General features: G+C 53.8%; 1 protein-coding gene across 1 annotated transcript; it reads left to right on the top strand.

Annotated features, from left to right (window-relative positions):
* Positions 1-5,853: 5,853 nt before the first annotated feature.
* RCCD1 (RCC1 domain containing 1) lies at positions 5,854-9,365 on the top strand. Its single transcript, XM_040969069.1, has 7 exons — positions 5,854-6,019; positions 6,097-6,469; positions 6,598-6,719; positions 6,816-6,932; positions 7,460-7,624; positions 8,277-8,306; positions 8,460-9,365. The coding sequence occupies exons 1-7, from the start codon at positions 5,854-5,856 to the stop codon at positions 8,609-8,611; spliced, it is 1,125 nt and encodes a 374-aa protein (XP_040825003.1). The 3' UTR covers positions 8,612-9,365.
* The last annotated feature ends 8,182 nt before the right edge of the window (positions 9,366-17,547 follow it).

The following is a 17,547-nucleotide window of genomic DNA, read 5'->3' as shown; positions in this document are numbered from 1 at the left end:
GTTTAAGAGATTTATTTATTCAAAAGGCCAAGTGTATGTGTGTGTATGGTTCCATCCATCTGCTGGTTCACTCTCCTAATGGCCACAATAGCCAGGGCTGGGCCAGGCCAAAGCCAGGAGCCTGAAACTCCCATCTGGGTCTTCCACATAGGTGGCAGGGGCCCAAGTACCTGCAGCACCTTCCAGTGCTCTCCCAGGAGCATAAGCAGGGAGCTGAATCACAAGTGAAACATCCAAGGCCCAGCGCGATAACCTACTGGCTGCACCCCTGGCTGTTTCCCCTCAATGTGTATCTTCAGGGTCTCAGCTTCAGCCACCAGTTTACTTCCAAGATCACAGGGATAAATAACCTCGGGACAGTTAAGGATTTATGCTAAATGTAAAAAGGCAAAACAACTGCCTCAATCACTGGGAGTCCCCCTGCACCCTTGACTTTGGGTACTTCCCGCACTGACTATGGGCCCTGCCCCTTTGGCAGGTCTCAGGATGTGGTCCACCATGGAGGTGACAGGAGGGGCTGCCCGGGCCTGCCCAGTGGAAAGGGGACGGGACGTGGAGGAGAGTTTGGCACCCAGAAGTCCCTGCAGAAGGCAACTACCCATTCTTCTGGGTCTCCCACACTGGGGCAGGGTTCCAAGGCTTTTGGCTGTCCTCTATTGCTTTCCCAGGCTAAAAGCAGTTTGCTGGAAAGGAAGTGAAGCAGCTGGGATCCATATTGGTGCCCATATGGGATCCTGGTGCATGCCAGGTGAGGACTTTAACCACTAGCCTACTGTGCTGGGCCTGAAAAAAATGAATTAAATTATAAGCTTGTTTTGATTAAAAAAAACACATTTTTTCAAAGATGTTTTTATTTGAATGTCAGAGATGAAGGAGAAAGAATATTTCATCTGCTGGTTTACTCCCCAAATGGCTGCAATGGCCAGCTCTGAACCAAGCTGAAGCTAGGAGCCAGAAGTTTCTTCCAGGTCTCCCATGTGGGTGCAGGGGCCCAAGCACTTGATCCACCCTCTCCTGATTTCCCAGGCATAGTAGTAGGGACCTGGATTGGAAATGGACTAGCTGGTACTCAAACAAAGACCCATATGGTATGCCAGTGTCACATGCAGCAGCTCTACCCACCATGCCATAGTGCCAAGACCCAGTTTCACAACTTTTTGAAATCTATACATTTGAGAGTCCTTCAAAAATTAAGAATCACCCACTACCCCCGATTCTTGATCCTTCCCATCCTGATCAACTATGTAAACATCAATAAATTTTTTTAAAAGTTGATGAAAATATGTTTTGAAACAATTATGCACAGATTTATTTATTTTAAAGATTTATTTATTTTATTGGAAAGGCAGATGTACAGAGTGTAGGAGGTACAGAGTGTAGGAGAGACAGAGAGGAAGATCCTCCGTCCCATGATTCACTCCCCAAGTGGCCACAACACCCGGTGCTGTGCCAATCTGAAGCCAGGGGCCAGGAACTTCTTTCTGGTCTTCCATATGAGTGCAGGGTCCCAAGGCTTTGGGCCATCCTCGAATGCTTTCCCAGGCCACAAGCAGGGAGCTGGATGGGAAGTGGAGCTGCTGGGATTAGAACCAGCACCCATATGGGATCCCAGTGTGTTCAAGGTGAGGACCTTAACCATTACACTACCGCGCCAGACCCAGATTTCTTTCTTTCTTTCTTTCTTTTTTTTTTTTTTGAATAAGCAGAAGAAGCTCATCTTTGGGTTCCCTGCCCTTGGTCCTTGAAGCACCCTCCTCTTACCTCTTCCTTACTGAAGCATTCAGCTCCTAGACCTCAGCTCACCCCTAAACCAGGGTCCAAGACGCTCTTGGCTCCCTACTCCCATTCTCTCCATTTTTCTCAAGTGACCTCTGATCCTATCTAAAGGCCAGCCTGGTTAAGTGGACATCCCTAGACACACACATATGTACATACCTGTGTAAAATTTGCACCTGGAACCAGGGCTAGCTAGCTATACACATACACATAGCTGCCTGCACACACACACAAACACATACACACACACACACACAGTGGAACGTGCACCCACAGGCAGGACCAGGCTACCTGCATGCATACACACATCATACACACACACACACACAGCTGAGCCAAGGGCAGGATCCAGTTCCTACTCACCTCCCTGCATGCACAGGAGTCTCTCAGGAACAGACAAGTGCAGGTGATTTCTTCGTGGACCCAGGTCTTGCATCCTGGTGCAGGGGCTTATCTCCCCATCTCAGCAGAAATTCCCAGCCTCTCTATCCCAGACCCTCCTCTGCCTTCTCTCCACATGGGGAAGTCACCTCCTCAAACAAGCATCTTGTGATCATCCCCCACCTGCCAGCATTGCATTTTCTTTATGCGTACCTTCACCCTTGCTCCCTTGGGTCAGCAACCATTGAAAAGCAGCCACCATGGTTATGCTGGAAGAGAACAATAGCCATAGGTTTGTCAGCTGTCTATCTGACTCATTCACAGAAACAAAACCCCAACCTGTTAGGGCAATCTTAAGCCTTCTGGGGTTCTCCAGTTCAGAAATGCAGGTCCACAGCACCACAGTGTGGCAGAGCTCAGGACTGGGATGTGGGAGGACTCAGGTGCGTTGGGCCTGCTGGCCAGGTAGGTGGCTGTGCCAGGCTGACATGTCCCCTCACTGCTCTCAGGGCTGTGGTATTCCTGGTGCTTTCTCAGCACCAAGCAGAGCAGAGGCCATGGGGGACTCCCACAGAACACTTCCTTTAGGAAGCCTTCCCAACAGGTTTGTCTGGGCAGCATCCTGGGCCACACCCTAAGACCCTGGAGCTAGTCTCCCCCAGATGTCTTCTCTCCATCTGGCCACTAGCTCTCAGAGTTACAGACTCTTCCCTAAACAGAGCCCTCTATCCACCTCTCTCCCACCCGAGACAGTGGTAACCCTGAGCGTGCTGGGGACTCGGCAAGTGGTCTCCATCCTGGGTGTGGACAACTAGGCTGTGTCCCTGGCTGCCTGCCACCTACTGCAGGTGATGTTTGATGCCCTCAAGGAAGGTGTCAAGAAGGGTTTCCGAGGCAAAGAGGGCGCCATCATTGTGGGTGAGTGAGAGCTGGCCTGGTCCCTTGGGACTTGGTAGCCATGGATCCCATGGGGGAATCCAGGGTGATGACCATGACTTCCCCTGGACTGTAAGCAGCCTGGGTGCATGAGGGGAAGGCCGAGGCTCAGCCCATGGCCCAGCCTGCACATGATCCCTCGCATTGTCCCCCTGGTGTCGTAGGGTCCACGTGGGCCAGGCCACATTGGAACCCACCGGTGTCATCTTGTTGCCAGATCCTGCCCGCAAGCCGAAGGTCCTAATTGGGAACCTCCTGGAGCTGCTGACAGAGGTGGGGTTCTTGGGCCAAGGCTGGGATAACGTTGACCCTCCTGATTAAAGTGGTATCCCTCAAGTCTCCTAAGGAGCCCAACAACAGCCTCATCCTCTGGGTCATTGATCAAGGTAGGTGAGAGTTTACACTCAGCTCAGGGCTGACTTGAAGGGCTGGCCATGACCCCGGCTGTGTGCCCATGGCAAAGTTCATGCTTGGGGAGGAAGGAGGAGGCTCACTCTGTACTTCTGTGGTAAGGGAAGAATCAGTTGGGTCCAGCACGTTATCTCATAGCTTCTTTCCCTAGAGACGGACAACCAGCGAGCTTTGACAGGCCTACATGGATACACCGGGATCCTGCCCAGGGCCCCTTCAGCCTCTTGTGTTACCATTGTGACTTATGGCATGAGTGCTAGGTTCCCCTTAGTTCTTTCTTTTTTTAGGATTTGTTGGGGTACAGTTTCGTGAATTGTAGGTTAAGCCGCCATCTACAACTCCAGCATCTACAACTGGGTATTGGTTGATATCCCAGTTGCTCCATGTTAGATCCAGCTCCCTGCTAATGTGCCTGGGGAAGATGCAGATGATGTAAGACCTTGGGCCCCTGCACTGACAAGGGTGACCCAGATGGAGTTCCAGGCTCTTGACTTGGCCTGGCCTGGCCCAGCCCTGGCCACTGCAACCATCTGGGGAGTGAGCCAGAGGATGGAGAATCTCTGTGTTTCTCCTTTTCTCTCTGTCAAGCCTTTTCAAATATACAAATAAATAATCCTGCAAAAAATTATTTTGGGTGCCGTTTTGTGTCTCAGCGACCCTACTTCCCATCCAGCTGCCTGCTTGTGGCCTGGGAAAGCAGTCAAGGACGGCCCAAAACCTTCAGACCCTGCACCCATGTGAGAGACCCGGAAGAGCTCCTGGCTTTGGATTGGCTCAGCTCTGGCTGTTGTGGCCACTTGGAGAGTGAATCATTGGACGGAAAATCTTCCTCTCTGTCTCTCCTCTTTTCTATATATGTCTGACTTTGCAAAAAAAAAAATACATTTTTAAAAATTATTTATTTCACTTTCGAAATGGCTCCAATAGCTGGAGCTGGACCAAACTGAAGGCAGGAATCTAGAACTCCATCTGGGTTTCCCATGTGGTGGCAGGGGCCCAAGGCCTTAGGCCATCTTCTTCTTTCCCAGGCAGGGTAGGAAACTGGGTCAGACGTGGAGCAGCCAGGACTGGCACTGGTAGCCATGAAAGATGCCCACCACAGCATTCCAGTCAGTGGTTTAACCCCCTGACCTCTGCACCAGCCCCCAATGGCCCTTAGTTCCACCAGGAGCAACTGGAAATGCACAGGGCTTCGGGCAGTGTGGGCTTGGCCAGCACTGCCTCACCATCGAGCCTCCCCTAGCAGCCCAGCTGCCTCACAGGTGGTCGATCAGCTGGCCAGGTGCTCCACGCTGCTGCTGCTTCCTCTTTCTTCAATATTTTTATTTATTTGGAAATTACAGGGAAAGAGAGAACTATCTCCCATTTGCTGTTTCATTCCTCAAATGGCCACAATGGCCAGGACCGAGTCAGGCCAAAGTCGGAAGAGTTCCATATAGCTCTTCTGTTACCTTCCCAGGTGCAATAGCAGGGAGCCAGAATGGAAGTGGAACATCCAGACTCGAACCAGGGCTCCTGTAGGATGAGTCCGTAGGGGATGCTGGCCTTCCAAGAGCGTGTGTTGACACTGTGTCCGAGCTCTGTGCCTTCGTTGTCCGAGGGGAAGTGGGCTGACCGGTTCAGTGCAGATCGACCGCCGGTCTCCCACACTTAGCAGCCGAGCCCACTTGGAGGACAAGGCCTGGATGGGCCACCCGGGAGCCTGTCTCGCATCTGAGGGCTAGGTCAGGATTAAAGCTCATTGGTTCACCAGCGCTGATTGAGAGGCTGCGAACCAATCATGAGAGAGCCTGTCGGCGCGGCCCCGCCCAGCGCGGGCGATCTCGCCAGCCCGGTAGCCGGATGCAGCTATCCCGAGTCCCGCGGACGCCGGCGGGGCGGAGCCACGCCCACCGGAGGGTCCGGCTCAGCCGCCCGGGCCAACCTGCAGCGGACAGAACCGGTTCCATTGAGCTTGGACCGGAGGCCCGCCCCCGATGACGGCGCCGCGCTCGCCGAGGATTGGCCCGGGGAGGCCGCGCAGCAGCCAATGGCCGCTTCGCCCGGCGCGCGGCTCTTGAACGGCGCTTCTCGGTGTCGCCCGCCGAGCGACCGCGGCCTGTCGGCTGAGGGCAGCGCGGCGCCCCGGGCTCTCCTTCCGAAAGCCCCGCCCGAGGCTCCAGGGCGGGCGAGCGGGCGGCTCCTGGTCGAGTGGAGAGGCCGCCCGTCGGCCCGCCGAGCGGGAGCCCCGGGACGCAGCCGCCGGCGCCTCAGGACGGAGGCCTCACCCCACAGCGCGGAAGGCGGAGAGCCGTCGGCGTCCCGTCAGGGCCCGTGGCGTGACACCCGCCGGGGGCTCGGGTCCGCGTCATGGCCGAGCAGCGGCCGGGAGCCTGGTTCGGCTTCGGTTTCTGCGGCTTCGGACAGGCGCTGGGCCGCGGGCGCGGGCCGCAAGTGTCCAGCCCGGAGCCGCTGCCCGGGGGCACCGCCGTCCGCTGCGTGAGCGCCGCCTGGAGCTACACGGCCGTCGTGACCCGTGAGCGCCCGCCTCGCCCCTGCTCCCCACGTCCCGGGGACGCCCCGACCCTGACCCCCGTGCCTTCCGGCCCGCAGGTGCAGGCCGCGTGGAGCTGTCGGGCTCGGCGAGCGGCGCGGCCGACGGCTGCAGGGCCGTGTGGGCCTCCGAGGGGCTCCTCGTGGTGATGGGCGGCGGGCCGGGCCCCGAAGAAGCCGAGCTGCTGCGGGCCTGGGCGCCCGAGTCGGCGCTGCGCGGGGAGCCCCTCTGGGCCCAGAAGGTGCTGCGGGAGAGCGAGGCCCAGGCCGGGCCGCTGCCCCTGCTGCCCGGTGCCCGCGCCTACGTGAGCCCGCGGCCGCCGCTCTGCCGGGCCCTGGCCGCCGGGCTGCGGGCGCGCAGGCTGGAGCTGGGCGCCGAGCACGCGCTGCTGCTGGACGCCCAGGGCCAAGTGTTCTCCTGGGGCGGGGGCAGGTGAGCGAGGTCGGGTGGGGGTGATGGGGATCCCCTTCCTGGGGGTGTTGGTGAGCGAGGTCGGGTGGGGGTGATGGGGAGCCCCTTCCTGGGGGTGTTGGCCGACGGACTCTGTCCCCCGCGTGCAGACACGGGCAGCTGGGCCACGGCGGGCTGGAGGCTGAAGCTGAGCCCAGGCCAGTGGAGGCGTTGCAGGGCCTGAGAATGGCCGAGGTTGCGGCCGGGGGCTGGCACTCGGTGTGTGTGAGTGGTGAGTGAGACAGAGCCTCTCCAGCGCTGCCTGCTGTTCCAGGGAGCTTGAGTGGAGGAGGAGTCACACTTTGTTGGTCCCCTTGCTGTCTTTCAGAGGCTGGGGATGTTTATGTCTGGGGATGGAATGAATCAGGACAGCTGGCTCTGCCTACCAGGAGCTTGGCGGGAGACTCAGGGCAAGGTGAGGCTGCCTCGGCTTCCACTGGGTGGGGTGCAGCCGGCCTGGAAGCTGCATTGCACAGAGGGAGCTGGAAGGGGTGGGCCTTAACACAGCAAGCTCAGCTACCGTCTGTGGCACCAACATCCCTTATGGGGTCAAGTCCCAGCTGCTCCATTTCTGACCCAGCTGTTTGCTAATGCACCTGGGAAAACAGCAGAACATGGGCCAAGTGTTTGGCCTCCTGCTTCCACCTGGTCCAGCCTTGGCTATTGGGATCCCTTTGGAGAATGAACCAGCAGGTGGAATCTGTGTCTCCTGTCTCTCTACCTTTGTCTTTCAAACACAAAATAAATGTTTAAAAACAAAAAGGGTGGTGAGATCCTGGCCATCCCAGAATATACCACCGTACCTTAGGCATTCTGGGAATGGTGGGAAGAAGCCCAGGTGTGCATGGCTCCTGGCTCCTGCAGCTCTGTGCAAGGCAGTGCCAGCTGTGCCCCTGGACTGCAGTAGCAGTGAGGTGATGTGTGAATGAGGGCAGAGCTAACTGAACGATTGCAATCACTGCCAAGGCGCAGGGCTGCAGGAAGATGGCTCGGAAGAGGAGAGAGCAGTGGAGGATGAAGATGCGGTTCCTGCTGCCTTCATAGCTGTGCAGCCCTTCCCAGCCTTGTTGGATCTCCCCCTGGGCGCAGAGGTGGCCAAGGCCAGCTGTGGGTCCCGACACACAGCCGTGGTGACACGTGAGTGGGGCTAGGCATGCTGGCTTGGGGTGGAGTGGGATGGCCACCAGCCTACTGGGCCTTGTGGGGCATCATTGGCTGTGCAGCTGCCTGTGTACCTGTGCTGGGTCAATGTAGTGAAGCCCCTGCTGACTGAGCAGCAAGTTCTTAAAGAACCACCAGGACTCGAGGGTGGCAGCGCTACCCTGTACCCTGGAGTTGGGTTAAGTTGTCATCCCCTTCTTGCCACCCCAAGGGGATCAGATTTCCACCCAGGCAGACACTCAAGTCCCATCTGAAGCTCACACTGCCTCACTCAGCTGCTAAGCCTCATTCCCAAGGAGCTGAGATGGGAGCTCCCAACCTCCTAGGCACAGAAGGTTCTTCATTCTGGAATGACTGCTGGTCTCCAGCCTCCACCACAAACACCAGCCTTTCCTGGTGTGGTGGTCTCCCCAATCCAACCTCGAGACCCCTGAACTCAGCCACACAAGTCGAGGCAGGCGGCAGCTGGGAACATGAGCTGTTTGGGTCTGGGTGTGTTGACCACACCCAGTGTGATGTGACAGTGCTTCTGCATCACCCAGTTGGGAGGTGGCTTGGGCCAGGGCCAGACCAGGCAGGGGCCTTGTCATATAGCACTGGTGACAGCTACTCTGTCCTTCTGTTGCAGGAACAGGCGAGCTCTACACCTGGGGCTGGGGTAAGAGGTTTGCCTCCTGGAACCCCTGAACCAAGGGGAGAGCAGATCTGGGAGGGCAGTGCAGGTTGGACGGCCATACTGACAGGCGAGTCGGGGGACAGGCAATAGGATGATTGCCTGTGATAAGTCCAGTGATGACAGGACTCTCTCCAGGCAAATACGGACAGCTTGGCCACAAGGATACTGCCAGCATGGATCGGCCCTGCCGGGTGGAGTATTTCATGAATAAACAACTCCGAGTGACGACTGTCACCTGTGGGCCCTGGAACACCTACGTGTATGCTGTGGAGGAAGAAGAGAGCTGATAAGCCTGTGTGAGCATGTATTTCTTCAATTATGTGGAAAATGCATAGAACCAATGTATACACATGCAGAAGTTAGACATCTGGAAGGCTCCCACTTGGGTCCAGGTGAATCCTTGCCAGCCCTGCTCTGGCCCGTTCCCGTCAGCTTCCTTAGAGGAAGCCCCTTCCTTTGTACCTAAGAGACACCTGGGGAGTGTTTGAACACCTGGGACCAGCACCCCAGATGCTGACCTGAGTCACTTGACATGGGGCCTGGCTGCTGTGGGATTTCAGAGCTCCCCCAAGTCTCCCCCAGATCATGGTGGGAAGCCATCTCTAGGTCATCTCTGTCTATCATTGTTCACTCCCCCGGTGTTTTGTAGAATCTCAGCACCGTGGTGTCCTTATCCAGTGCAGCTCTGTTTGTGTTTTACTGGTCAGTCGGTAGCTGGAATCCTGTGTGTGTTCGTTTATGTCCCATTTTCCCACCCTTAGCCTACTGTGGCATGGTGCCAGTCCCATGATTTTATGCTGTATAGGATTCCACTATGTGAACATGGAGGAGATCCTTTTCTCTGGTGTTTGGTTGTGACTACTGTGCTAAGCAGTGTGGGCACAGGTGCTTGTGACCTTCTGCAGAATATTCAGGGTAAAACTTGGAGGTCAAATAATATTTTTCACTTTGCCAGGTAGTTGTGTATGCTCGCAAGTTGTGTGGAGTTTACTGTGACTCAAGTATCATGTGGATGTTCAGTGATCTGATTTACTTACTTAACATTTGATTTATTTAATGGATTTGAAGGAGATCTGTCATCCACTGGTTCACCTACAGTAACCCCACATCAACTGGAGGAGGCGCAGGCCAAAGCTAGAAGCCATTTTGGTCTTTCATGTGAGCAGCAGGGACGCAGTATTTGGACCCTCATCTGCTTCCTCCCAGGCATTATTAGCGTGGAGTGAGATCTGAACCTGAGCGCTGCAGTAGAGAATGTGGATACCCCAAGCAGGGACTTACCTGGCGGCAACACAGCTCTCACCTGTGTTAGGTTGTATGATAGAGAGCACATGGAATGGGTATTTAACCCTCTCATCTAGGTGCTTTTGTCCACGTCAAGAGTTCCTGTGTGTGAGTCTTGGCTACAATACCGATGGCCCAAGTAAATGGGCTCATGTCGCTTGCCTGCAAGACCTGAATAGTGGTCCTTGCTCCAGTCCTTGCCCCGCCCCAGCTTATTGCAGGCATTTGGCTAGTAGCCAGTGGGTGAGAGCTCTTTCTTTGTCTCTCTCTTCCTCAGATGAATACATTTATTTTATTTTACTTGATAGAGTTATACAGAGAGGGAGTGAGGTGGAGGGGGACCTTCCATTTGCCAGCTCATGCTCCCAAATGGCCACAACAGTCATTGGTGATCCAGGCCAAAGCCAGGAGCTTCATCTGGGTCTCCCAGATGGGTGCAGGGACCCAAAAACTTGAGGTATTTTTCACCATTTTCCAAGGCCCATATGGGATATTAACATTGCAGGTGGTAACTTAACCGGTTATTCTATACCATTGTTCCCAAAAGGTTTTTTTGGTTTTTTTCCCCCCAATATTTTTTTGGGGGATGATTTTTACATAGTTGATTAGGGTGATCAGGGTCAAGGGTTACAGGAAGGTTGGGTGAGACCATTATTTCCACATTGTCTTTTTTTTCCATCCTGTATCTGGGGATGGGGAGGGATAAGGGGAGAAGTCACACCCAGCCTCCCAAATGCTTCTATACCCTGGAATGGAAGACAGACACCCACCACCACCTCAGGGTCCCTGATGTAGGGTATGCTCTGTGGGTCCTGCCCAAGAGGTTTTGATAGTTCAGCAATTCTGAATTATTGCTGATCATACCACTCCAAGCTTGATGAAATCTCTCCAGAATCCACTGGTCAACATAATCTACCCTAGAGTCTGCCCAGACACTCACTGCTGGGGTAGTTGATCAATTTGTTCTGTCTTCCATCACCTATTATGGTACCAGGTGTCCTCTGCAGACTGCAATGTACTGCCATATCCTCCATGTGCACCTGGGTATGCTGTCCACTACTCCATCTAAGCCACTGAGGAGGCCCAGCTTTGAATCATGCCCTCCACGGTCAGACCATGGAACCTGCAATTCTCTTCATGCTTGGGGTTGAGTCCAGCAATTCAGTTGGGGCATTCCTAAAGAAACTTCATCTGAGGTGAATCTAGACCAAATTCTTGTGTCTGCTTGCCAGTACAGGTCCTGCATAGTTCGTCACTCCAATCAGCTTATGCACATGCTAATGATTACAATTGATGGGTCAGTTCTGTCTTCTGCACAAACCAATAGGTGTTGCAGCCCAGACTGATCTGCTGATCACACACTTGGCCCTCACGCAAACCAGTGGGAGCTGTAACCTAGTTGAAGTGACCCGCAATAACCCCCAGTAGTCCCACCCCTGCCCTGGTTCCTGTGCTTGCTAGTATGTACAGCAGAATTGTCTATTCTGTCCCACATCCCATTAAGTTCTCATACATGTCAATGTGCATTGAAACCCAGTTCAACCAGTACACACATGCCAGCAGGTGCCACTGTCTAGCCATACCTGCCCCAGTCCTGGTTCTCATGTTCACCTAACAGTGGCATCCCAGGAGGGAAGTGCCCACTGTTTCCCTGCTGGACCCACTGCCACTCCCGAATCTTAAACTCTCCAGGTGATTCTGCAGTTTAACTTGACAGAATTAGCCCTCAGTGCCAGCATCTGCCAGCTGATGCTGCAGCGAAGTCCAGCCAACCCATACTCACTCTGGCTTTTCCCTGATCCAACTCACATGAGGCCCACAGGTGTGATAGCCCTGCCCGGCCTGGTCTGCTCCCATCCCAACTCAACGCTCACCAGTGGGAGTAGTTATCCAGCAGGGGAATCCAATGCAACCCCTCTACCGGGTTTACCCCACTCCCATCTCTGACTCTCAAATGTGCTGGTTGGGTGCCATGGCCCAATATAGCATGGTCCGCCTTACCTTGGCACTTGCCAATGGGTGCTGTAGGCTGACTGGGCCCAACCCACCCCCAATTCTAGCTCACGCTGGTGGGTGTTACAGCCTAGCCCAGACCAGCTCGCCCCTGAGTCCTGACCTGATCACACTCCATTCTGGTGCTCAGATTCTGCCTCGGGTGATATGAAATGGCCCAGTCTGGTTTTCCCCCAATGTGAGCCAAATGTATGCTGGTGGGTACATTACCTGATCTAGTGTGGGCTGTTCCCTTTCTTGGTTCTTGTGCTCACCTGCAGGGACTGTGTCCTCACGGAGGAGTTCCCCAAACTCCTCCATCTGAACCTCTCCCTAATGCCAGATCTTGCACATACAATGGGTCCGTGAGCCACCCCTACTTAGTCCACCTCCTGTCCTAGCAGGAATATTGGCTTTTCCTGACTGGACCTCACCCATTCAGATTCTTGCTGTTGGATGCTACAACCCAGAAAAGCCTGGTCCACACCTAGACACAGCTCATATATGGCTCAGTAGTTGTAGAGTGTTAGTCCAGCCTGTCCTACAACCACCCTGGTTCTCATGAGTACCAGTAGGTGCTGGAGTTTAGTCCAGTCTAGCATACCCCCAGACCCAGTCCACACCTGTGCTGAAGGAGACTGCAGCCCCAAACCTGACCCTTGCACTCACCAATGGAAATCACACCCTGGCCAGAGCATCCCCTTTGCTCCTCAACCAGGCCTATTCCCAGCCGTAAATTGCGCTAGTGGTTACTCTAATCCTGCTTGGCATAGTCCTTCATCTATCTTGGCCTTTGCCTTTGGATGCTGCAGTCAGCCCCTAGTCCCAACTCTGACTGTCAGTTATTGTAACCTGGCCCTGCCCAGTCTTCCTCCATCCCTGGATCATACAAAGCAGTAGGTGTGGCAGCCTAGCCTAGCATGACCTGCACTTCAGCCTGGTTTCTCCACTTGTTAAGATTTGCTCAGCCCTGCTCAGTCTGCCCCCTTCCAAAACTAACCCACACATTTGCCAACAGTTGGAGCTATCTTGCCCAGGTTGCCCAGCCCCAAGGCCTGAGCCATGTGCTCACCAGAAGGAGCTATCACCCCCTAGGGAAGTTTCCCAGATTCCCCCACTCGGCCCAGACCCAGATCTGACACATGCCCTGAGGTGCTAGGTCCTTACCCGACATAACCTACACCCTCTGTTCCAGCCTTTGTATGGGTTGATGAATGTTGTGACCTGGCTCACCCCACACTGTTTTAGGGTGCACATATGGCTGCTACAACCTGGATCTGCCCAACCTATTCACGGTCCCTGTACCCACGAGTGTTGAAAGGTTGTGTGGTAACACCTAGCTCAGCCCATCACCACCCCAGTTACACCCCCCCCCCCAGGATTTTGTTTTTTATTAGAAAACCAGATAATACAGAGAGGAGGAAAGACAGATCTTCCGTCCGATGGTTCATTCCCTAAATGGCCCCGATGGCTGGTGCTGAGCCAATCCAAAGCCAGGAGTCTTCCAAGTCTCCCACACTACTGCAGGGTCCCAAGGCTTTGGGCCATCCTTGACTGCTTTCCCAGGCTATAGGCAGGGAGCTGGATGGGAATGGCGCTACTTGGACACGAACTAATCTCCATATGGGATCCCAGCACATACAAGGCAAGGACTTTAGCCACTAGGCTACACTGTACCCCAACGACAGATATACAGAAAGGAAGATCTTCCGTCTGACAGTTCACTCCCCAAGTGGCTGTGGCTGAGCCAATCCAAAGCCAGGAGCTCCTCTGGGTCTCCCATGAGGATGCAGGCCTTGGGCCATCCTCAACTGCTTTCCCAGGTCACAAGCAGGGAACTGGATGGGAATTGGGGCTGCCAGGATTAGAACTGGCGACCATATGGGATCCTGGTGAGAGCAAGATGAAAACCTTAAACACTGCACTATCATGCTGGGCCCATGTACCCCAACTCTTGAACTAACCAGCGGAACTTGTATTTACAGGGTTTTGCTCATGTATCCCACGAAGAATCTACCCCCAGCCCTGGTTGTTTTGTGTGCTGGTTAGTGTCATGGCTCTGCCTAATGTGACCCATCCTCTGTTCCAGTGTTCAGTCAGGTACTGGATTCTAGTCCTGCTACACAGGCCCCCAGCCCTGTTATGTGGACTGGTGTGTGGTGGTCAGCCATGTTCCACGCTAACAAGCCCAGCTCACAACTCACATTGATCTGGTGCATCACTCTTACTCATACAGATTTTTCCAGTCTCCCCTCCAAGCCCCTAGGTCTCAGTCCCCTCACTTACTTGGCCCTGTTGTGGGGTGTCCTTCAGGATTCATTCCTCACCTACAAGTACAGTTGCCTTATGCATGGATGTCCCTAGGCAGTAATTCCACACCCCCCAAACCCCAGAACTTGCCGCTGGGCAGCCAGCGGACAAAGCCTGACACGGTCAGTTCTTTGGCCGCCCACAAGCTCAGGATTTGCCATAGTCCTGAGCAAGCACAGAGCTCTCAGATCCACCCACAGCATGATTGCTGTGGACGGAGGAAATTTTTGGACCTTGGGCTTGGACAAGCTCAGGATTTGCCTACTCCTTGGCAGTGGTGAACAGGGAGCTAGGATCCTCAGCAGGAAGCCCGACCCAGCACAGTTCCCCCAGCCACAGCCACTTGGCTGCGAGATTCAGACACTCACACCTCTGAGCAGACTTACACGGATTCCACTCACCAATATGGCCCAAAAGGTTTTTTGAAAAATACATATTGAACTCAAAACTTAAAAATTTTCCACTAATTACTGTATTTTGTATTATTGATGATGGACAACACAACTATTTGCTTCAGGAAAACGGAATGATCTAGCAAAATGGTTGCATTTACTTTAGTTTTAGAAACAGGCTAAATTTAAGGGCGAACTGGCTATTTTTGATGCTTCATTATCTCAAATCACTGATACAGGTTTGTCACAGAAGTAACTACATATTTTGTTCAATATAAACAGTCTGCAAAAAAATTTCTTGTTCTTTTTCCAGAAACAAATCAAGGCTTTGTAACTAAGGACATTTGTGTCCCAGGTACTGTCAGGTAACTGTCAGTAAGAAAGTATAAGAAAGAGGCCCGGTGCTGTGGCCTAGCGGCTGAAGTCCTCACCTTGAACACACCAGGATCCCATATGGGCACCAGTTCTAATCCAGGCAGCCCCACTTCCCATCCAGCTCCCTGCTTGTGGCCTGGGAAAGCAGTTGACGGCCCAAAGCATGGGTGACCCGGAAAAGCTCCTGGCCTCTGCCTTTGATCACCGCAGCACCAGCTGTTGCAGTCACTTGGGGAGTGAATCATCTCACAGGGGGCGGGGGAGGGGCGGGTTCCCTGCAGCAGATGCACCATGTCCGTGACAGTCCCTGCAGCAGGTGCCCCACCACCTCCTGCTATGGAAGAGCACAGTTGGGTATGGCTCCTTGGGGTTTCATGCACTGTGTTATGGCTTTTACCTGTGCTGAATTCCTTATGCTACTACTCTAGCTACTGTGGAAGCTACTAAGGTTCACATCACGGCTGTCAGGAGCTTAGCCTTCCTCCTCAGAGGAGCAGTGCCTCACAGCAGGACCACTTGATGAAACAAGTGTGCCCTGACTAAGGAGAGCCCACTGGACTTGGTGACCCTGATCCTGCTGTGTGTTCTCTGCCCTTCAACGCCTCCTGCAATCGGGCTCTGCAAGGCTCCTAGGGGAGGGGCCTGTGGCATACACAAAATGTTAAGAATGCTTAATGTGGCCTGACACATTAAATTTATTGTTTATTTGAGAGAGGAAGAGAGATTTTTCCATCCACTGGTTCCTTTGGCTTTCTTCTGCTGCTTTCCGTGGCTCATTAGCAGGGAGCTGGATGGGAAGCAGATGGGACTTGAGTTGGCTGTATGATATGAAGACACCAGCACTGCAGGCGGAGGCTTAACTCATTGAGCTGGAATGCCGGCCCCTTAAATTTTTTTTTGTAAGATTTATTTGTGTTTTTTAATTGGAAAGTTGGAGTTATAGAGAGAAGGAGAGACAGAAAGAAAGATCTTGCATCCAAGTGGCCTCAACTAAGCTGATCCAAAGCCAGGAGCCAGGAGCTTCTTCTGGGTCTCTACTGTTGGTACAGGGTTCCAGGGCTTTGGGCTGTTCTTCACTACTTTTCCAGGCCACAAGCTGGGAGCTGGAAGGGAAGTGGAGTGATGAGGATTGGCACCTATTTGGGATCCCAGCACATGCTAGGCGAGGACTTTAGCCATTAGGCTACGGTTGCCAGACCCTCTTAATCTATTCTCCAAGACTTGTTTGAATCCTGAAGTTCAGAATGGAGAGATCCTGCCACTTGGCAGGGCTGGTGAAGGGAGTTCCAGCAAATGATCCTTAGTGATCAACATGGGGCTGCTTTTCTTTCTTGGCCAAGGGGTGTCCCCTGTCACTCCTCTGTTACGATCACAGCCCTGACTGAAGGTCTGGTGTTGTTTCCACAGAGCTGTCGGCCTCTAGCCCTGCGTCCTTGTAAAGGAGATGACCAACCAGGTAAGGCCTGCGTTGCAGACAAGTACATCCAATGATGTGGCCACCTGATGGCCGGATGGCAGTCTAGGTTAGTGCAGTCGCAAAGCCAGCACCTGTCTGCTCTGTTCCTGAAGAGCCCGGTGCCTTGGGCTGCTAGTCACTCAGCCAGGACTAGGGAGTGCTGGTGATGGCTTAGGGAGTGTTTGTGATGGGTTAGGGAGTGCTGGTGATGGATTAGGGAGTGCTGGTGACAGGTTAGGGTTAAAGATGGGATTAAGGGCAAAGCTAGTGGACTGTGCTACTGGCACGGCTGCAGAGTTCCACTGCCTCGTGCTGGGCCATGAGCTTCCCAGTGACCAGAGCAGAGAAGGGAAGCACAGTCTGTCAGCACCCTGTGGCCTCAGGAATGATGGGAGCAGAAGGGAGAGTCTCCCTTTGTTTCCCAATTAATTTTTCTCTGGTCTGACTGTTCTCAGTCCAGGAGCCTGAGGGCAGTCGGGGTGATAGCAGAGGAAGTGGCTAACACTGTAGGGACTGTACCTGCTGGGAAGGGGGTGTTGGGCTGAAATCTGACCAGGACTGACATGGCTTCTGTTCTTTTCCAGTACAGTATTCTCTTCAAACAGGAGCAAGGTGAGTAGCCTGTTGGCTCAAGCAAATTCACCCCTGAGCAACTGTGCCTTCGTCCCTGCTTTCTGCAAGGTTTTATCCTGTTGACCACACAGGGCAGTACCCAGGTGCTTCCCAGGTGGCAGAGGCAGCCACAAACAAAGAGACTCATACACATGTAAGCACACACACACGACCAGAACTAAGTGGGAAAGGCCGGCGTCAGCGGGTGAACTGGGGTGCTTTGGGCTCACGTGGCTCCCCCAAATGAGGAAGATGCAGCAGCTGCCCAGGCAGGAGAGGAAAACACTGAGCCTGCTGCACCGGGGTGGAGGTGGAGGTGTAACTGACCTCAGGACCCCATGTAATGGAACAGCTCCCCTCAGTTCCAGGAACTCCAGAGGCAGAAGGCCTGTGTACCATCTGCAGCAGCCACAGCTCAGAGTCTTCAGTGCAAGTGCCTTCATCCCACAAGCTGTGCAGTGTGTGTTGAGTGAAGAGAAAGGGAGCCAAGCTTCTCAGGTCCTCCTGACTTGGGTTTAAACTCTATAGAAAGGGAGCTGGTGCAATTAAACCTGTCATCTGTAATGCCAGCATCTGTTTGAGTCCTGGCTGCTCCACTTCTGATCCAGCTCCCTGTTAATGTGCCTGGGAACTGCAGCAGAGGCTAGCGCAAGCATTTGGGCCTTATACCATACACATGGGAGACTTGGAGGGACTGGCTCTGGCCTGGCCCAGCCCCCACTGTTGTGATCATCTGGGGAGTGAGCCAGTGGATAGGAGATGGATCTCTTTCTCTCTATAATTCTTTCAAATAATAAATAGT

Source organism: Ochotona curzoniae, unplaced genomic scaffold (assembly GCF_017591425.1).
Source record: "Ochotona curzoniae isolate NIBS_2020 unplaced genomic scaffold, NIBS_Ocur_1.0 scaffold_4701, whole genome shotgun sequence".
Lineage (NCBI taxonomy): Eukaryota > Metazoa > Chordata > Mammalia > Lagomorpha > Ochotonidae > Ochotona > Ochotona curzoniae.
Note: the sequence above shows the minus strand (reverse complement) of the source record. Positions and strands in the feature narration are given on the sequence as shown.